The sequence below is a fragment of the Gavialis gangeticus genome, unplaced genomic scaffold (assembly GCF_001723915.1).
Source record: "Gavialis gangeticus isolate Ggan-Ray unplaced genomic scaffold, GavGan_comp1, whole genome shotgun sequence".
In the NCBI taxonomy this organism is placed as follows: Eukaryota; Metazoa; Chordata; order Crocodylia; family Gavialidae; genus Gavialis; species Gavialis gangeticus.
In genome coordinates, this window is record NW_017729012.1 from 8,658,453 (window position 1) to 8,664,645 (window position 6,193).

The window sequence follows — 6,193 nt, forward strand, 5'->3', positions numbered from 1 at the left end:
CTTCGCCAGTTTGTATTTATTTCCAAAATAACAAAATCTCTAATAATAAAACTGCTCTTGGCTTTTTGCCATGAGATATTAACACAGAAGAAGGTGCCCAGAAGGCACAGAGGACTCTAAAAGCTGGGAAAACCTCTGTATTTTGTAGGAGCAACTTGACTGAGACGGGCTCAGTGCCCGGTTTCATAAGCATTAGGTTGCACTCATTATAATGATTCCTGTTGGTCAACGAAATGGGGCTGCAATGAGTTTCCAATAAGATGGTAACAGAGTGGCACTGGCAAGGAAAATATGGACTTTAAAAATCCATAATTCCCTGACAAGGCATTGCTCACGGCCCAGAACACGGCATGAGAAGAGGAAGCAAACTTAAAGCAACCAGCTGTCTCCCAGAGTGCTCTGGGGGGTCATGGCCCACTCTACTGCCTGCCTCCCCCCACCCCACCAAGTGCTGTGGACACAGCAGTCAGGGGAGCCCCCAAACAGCTTGTGCCTCCCAGGTGCAACACCAAGGGAGCCTAGGTCATTAAAGGGCCGCTGTGAAACAGGCTAGAAAGTAGGGCTTTCCCTCCACCTTTCCCACTCTGCCCCTGCGTCCAGGCTGATGGGGTACAGGCTGGAAGGACCAAATGGACCACAATGCTGGCCCTAGGCCAGGGCCTTCCAGGACAAGGGGCCCAGAGGGTAGGTGGGGCTATTACCTTCATGTCATAGGGGAAGACACTATGAGATAGCCCAGGTCTTAGTCCCCCTTGGGGCAGTCTATCAGGAGACTCTCTAGCTCCAGGGGTGGCTCAGTACTGAAACAGATCATCGAGGGAGCACGTGGATCTCCATCACTAGGAGCTTCTAAGTGCCGGTTAGATAAACATTTGCAAGGATGATCCTGCCTTTGACCGGGGCACAGACTAGATGACTCCTTCAGATCCCCTCCAGGCCTGTCTCTCTCTGACTCTATGCCACCCTTTGCCACCAGCTCGATACATGCAATTTGTTGAAAGTGGCAAGAAAGATAACACCCTGTTTTCCCGTATTTCTAGACTGGCTACTCTTGGATGTGCTAGAAGCAGGATCTCCAGGGGAAGAGGGTGGGAGCACAGCACTTCCTGTTATTCTCTCTGCTCAAAATACAGGAAACAAATAGCCGGCTCCTGCACTCGCCAGCCCTTTGTGCTCCGTGCACATCTGAGCACAGGCACAGCCTGAGGAGCTACACCGTGCTGCTCCAAACACTGCCTTGCCCCCGTCTCCCCCCATAGCTCCACTCAGGCCAAGTCTGCTGGGCTCATGGACCCCCTCCCAGTGCCGTGTCAGGATCCCATCCCGTGAGGGTTACTGAGTTCAGGGTAAAGGGTTTGTTAACGATTATCGGGCCCCATTGGCTCACAGCACCTCCTGTGCCAGGCATCGCGAAACAAGGCACTCTTGTTCCAAATGCAGCGGCCCATCCTGCCTCTGGCTTCCTCGGCAGAGTGGATCGAGAGGCAAGATATTCCCCACCCCAAAGCAAGCGCTGGTGCCAGCTGGTGATCCTCCTGGCAGCCAGCAAAGCAGAAGACCAGAATCTCAGTGCAGGGGCACAACAAACCACAGCACAGGCAGAGAGGCACAGTGCGCCATGCTCTGGGCAGACCTGAGCAGGTTGGAGCTGCAGGCTCCAGGGGCTGCCTCTGCCTAGGGAAGAGCAGCCTGTGGTGTCTTACTTGGTCCTCAGGCCTTGCTCTGGCTTGAGGGAGAGGGAGTCAGTGGGGCAGCGCCCCCATCCTCTGCTGCTGTGCCAGGCACTGTGCCAACAGCCCCCCCACCCCCTCCCGGCTTGCCCTTCCCTGGGCGTGTAACTGAGGTGCAGCTCTTTAGAAATGGAGATTTCTCCCTGGGGAAAAATGGGTTTCAAGTGCTTGAAAAACAACCTCCCAGCAGAGCGCTCTCTTAGCAGATGAGGTGGTTGCCTTGGAGATCATCATCTCTGCAGCATTCCAGCTTAACCCCTTGGCTGCTGGAGTCCGGCCCAGCCGTGGTCTCCCACCGGGGTGTCGGCATGACAGCAACAGCTTTGCAAAGTCAAGCCCCACTGCAAACAGCACTCGAAACAGGCACACAGCAATATCCCCGGAAGAGGCAGTGGATATGCCAGCCAAAGAAACCAAACATGCCATCTTTTGGCTGGGGGCCAGTACGGGCCTGGAGGCTACCTACCTGTTGCACCACTGTGTCAGCCCGGAGCCTGCCTGAGGGATGTGCTCCATCCCAGAGGCGGCAGCAATTTATTGATGCTCATACAGAGGACTTGGGGAACAAGAACCCAGTGTGTGGTGTCAAAGGCAGCCCCAAGTGTTTGCTGGAAAGCCCAGTGCTGCCAACCTCACCTTTTTGCAGTCCTGGCAAAAGACGGCCGTGGAGCCCAGCAGCCCAAGCAGCTCGCCACACAGCAGGCACTGAGACAGCCCGTTCCCCATCACGTTCTTCCTCATGTTCTCCAGCCGCTCCACCAGGCGCCTGCAGGGCAGCACAGGACGCAGGGTTGGAGGAGATGCCTTTGGCATTGAATAGTGGGGTTACTGCCATGACCCGGATTCTACAGGGAAGTGGGGTGGCACTAACCAGTGGCATCAAAGGCCAGACCACATCTATTTGCCCAAGAAAAGGTGCAGGCACGCTGGGGAGAATGCTATACAAGCTGGACCTGCCCCCACAAGCCTGGGAATAATTAAGGTCTCCTGTCCCCTCAGTCTGTAGCAAACTCAGCCTTCCCGTGGCTGCTTCCCCTGACTAAGCATGACCGGACCCAAGCCTTGCACTGTCTTCAGCAGGGCCAAAAGCAGAACAAAAACTGTGCAACAGCTAGCATAATGTGGGAGAAGGACAATGCCAGAAAATTAAATAACTCAGGCTGATGAACCCAGCCAGAACTCTCCACTCACTCGCTGCTCCCAGCAGACAACTCCCCCGAGGCAGAGCACGGGGGGAAGCCAGCTCGGGAGTCCTGACGGCAGTTCAAAGGCAGGGCAGCTCCAGCACCATTCAAAGATGCTCCATCTGGCTCTCATGGTCTTGTCCAGAGTCCTCATGCGGCCGCACCAGCATCATCCCTAGCACAGGCAGGCCACACTGCTGTCTGCACACAGACCCGGTCACTAGGCACTGCACCAGTGCCTGCAATCACAGCAGATCTTTGATTCAGACCTGGTTCTGGCACAGGGGTGAGCAATGTCTCTGCTAGGGAATGTGGCATCCTCCCTGCCTTTCAACCAGCTCAAATCAGAAGGCAAAGGAGGAGTGGGCCTCAGATGGCCTGCATGGCATCCCAAGTACAAAGGGACAGGACTGGAGCTGCAGCACAGGACCAGACTCTTCCTGAAGGGAGAGAAGGGGCCAACCAAGCCAGGAGGCAGCAACGTACCCAATGCGCTGCTGCTCAACGAGGTCCAGCTTCTCTGCCCGGTGAATGACCTCCAGGATGACATCCAGCTCCTTTGGGTTCAGCACCTGCATTTTCCTCTGCTTGTCCGTCTGGAACGTGTGCACCGACCAGCCTGTCTGGAGCCTGTGGCACAAACAGACCACGTTATGAGGTCTGGAGCATCACAGAAAGGACACGCAGAATCCCCTGCTGCATGCCCTGCTAACCACGCTGGTGAGCTGAGCAAACCCAGCCACACACCGGCTTGTTCCTAGGTCAGAAATCTATACCAGCCCTGACCAAATCCAAGCACTCCCCCTGCCCCACCTGCCCTCCCAGCAGGGCTGAGAACTGCTCCCCTAACATGGGCCTGACCCACCCTGCCACGTGATGCCCTCCAGGCAGGCCTTGCCTTCCTTCTACCAGCACAGGCTGGCACGCTCACTTCTGTCTGCCTGGCAGAGGCAACGCGCGACCCCATGCTTAGGCAGGAAATTGGTGTCTAAGCCTTCCAAGGCAGCTGGCCATCTGAGGTCCCACAGGCTTTGAGTGCTTAACCTGAGATACCCTGAAGGGGCCTGGTTTTAGGAAATGCAACCATCTTGCCTTGGAAAAAAATTCAAGCCCTTATAAAGGTGCCTCAGTTTGTACAGCCAAAATCTGCCCGAAATGTAGACCTAGGAACTCCACTGCCAGCTCAGCCATGGACTAACTGGGTGACCACGGGCAAGGCAGTTCCCTCTCCCCCTGCCCCTCGGGCTGGCTAGCAACTGCCATGCCTCCCAACCACACTTGGGTTTCCTGGCCGAAGCAGTCAAGACAAGAGCAGCTCAGGGTACCGTTGCAGTGCTCTGCTCAGTGCCAGGGCATGAGGTTTTAACATGGGCTCCCCAGAAGTGGCTGCAGGATGCCATGCTCTGCCTCTTTCACACTCATGGTCCATCTCCCATCAGCCTGGTGAGGAGGAGGAGGAGGAGGAGGGCAGGACTGTCTCGCATTGAACCAGACTGATGCAGGCGCTGGGCTGGGAGTGGGGGCAGCAGGACCTGGGCTGCCACGAAAGGAGAGCAGCTAAAGACACGTATGGATCTAGCTGCTGAGTCATTTGTCTCCCTTCCCCTTCCGCGCATTCGCACCTCCAGTATTTTGACTTTCGAGAAAGATCAAATGAAACGTTGCTCTGAACAAAAGAGTGGGCGCCAGCTGGGGGAGGCCATCAATTATGGATGGGATGCTGACAAGGCTGGCTTCTGCTGCCACTTGCTTCACCTCAGAGAGGGGGCTGGCGGGATGGACTCAGGAGTGGGACAGCACTTCCCCGAGGCCACCGGGAAGAGAGTTATGAAGCAGGGACTGGAGCCCAGGTCTCTCAAGCCTGACTACAGAGAAGTCCCTTTGCCATTCGACTGCTCTGGGATATGGATGGCTCTGCATTGCACTCCTGCATCAGACCCGCAGCCCAGGAACGAGGCAGGAGGGCTGCAGAGAGGTACTCACTTGGCTCTCAGTGCCAGCTGCCGGTCATTGGGACACACCCACTGATCCACCCCGCTGCCGAAGATCGTGTCCGCCATGGCCACTGACTAGCGCTAAGGCAGGAGCAATCACACCTGTAAGAAAAAGAAACAGGATAAGCTCTGATGGCACTATCCAATGCACCCACAGAATTCACGCTGCACAGCCGCTGGGCACAGGCCTCCAAGCCCCAGCCTGCTGCGCTGCTCTTGACAGAAGACAAAAGGTTATAGCTGAGCTCCAGGACTCATGCCCGAGAGCAGAGCTTGGCCAGTGGCCTCAGTGTATCAGAGACAACAAGCTCACTGGAGAATGAAGCAATGGTGGTACCCCGCACCTTCTTGCAGGAAAACTCCAGGCACTGGAGAACCAAAAAGATAACTGGGGCTGACCCTGGGGTTTGACACATTGCCCTGCCACGTGGAAGGAGGGGCCCAGGTCTTTTACAGCTCTGAGACAGTCCCAGACTAGTGCACACAGGGACAATACCAGGCAAAGCTGTTCCCCACCTGCTGCTCCAGGGGAGGAAACTGTTTATCCTCGACAGCTGGCATATACCCATACATGGTCCGTGCCAGAACCAGACAGAGGCTCTAAGTTGATCTACATTAGGAATTGTATTTAATCAAGATGGCAGATAGGCTAATGCTCTCGGTGAAGCAAATTTGCCTTTCTCCACCTGCAATTTACTCTTACATGTCAGCAGCCATCAGTAACTGGTGCTTCATGGAGGCTAAGGAGTCTACAAACAGGGGCGTCCTTATCACACTGCCAAGCGCTAGGACTTTGGCACAGGGAAGCACAGAGACAAACCCTGTAGATGAGACACAATTTAAACTTAAACCAGTTTCTGAAAGCATGGGGAGCACACCAAAGCAATGAATGAGGGGAGATGAGATGGGAACAGCTGCTGGTTCTATTTTTCCTCCCAGTCTGATCTCTGCAGATTTGATTCCAGCAGGCACAAGAGTGAAAGAAAAGTCTGAAAGGCCCCTGATCCAAGACTGTCTTGCCTATGGTCAATAGGAGCCCCGAGGTCTCTTTCTAAGCTCATCTCTCCTACACATGCTCTCAGCTGAACAGGAGGAGGCATTCCCCAAATGCTGACTTGCAAGATGGCTTTGGTTTTCCAGAACAACACAACCCTGAGACGCTCTGAAGGGCTCTCCCACCTCTGGCTGAAGATGAAACACGTTGCATTTAAAGGCTGCTGTCTTCATTCATTTTTCTAACGTACAGAATGTGCCAGATCCCAATATCTCAGGAAGCACAGCCATC

General features: G+C 54.9%; 1 protein-coding gene across 1 annotated transcript in view; it reads right to left on the minus strand.

The window, feature by feature from the left end:
- Window positions 1-6,193, minus strand: part of RPH3AL (rabphilin 3A-like (without C2 domains)) — a 74,580-nt gene that overhangs the window by 43,176 nt on the left and 25,211 nt on the right. The window contains exons 2-4 of the mRNA XM_019511158.1: window positions 4,898-5,010; window positions 3,401-3,544; window positions 2,367-2,496 (exon numbers count right to left, since the gene is read on the minus strand). Coding sequence (XP_019366703.1) covers window positions 2,367-2,496; window positions 3,401-3,544; window positions 4,898-4,974 — 351 coding nt within the window. The 5' untranslated portion in view covers window positions 4,975-5,010. The remainder of the gene's footprint in view (window positions 1-2,366; window positions 2,497-3,400; window positions 3,545-4,897; window positions 5,011-6,193) is intronic.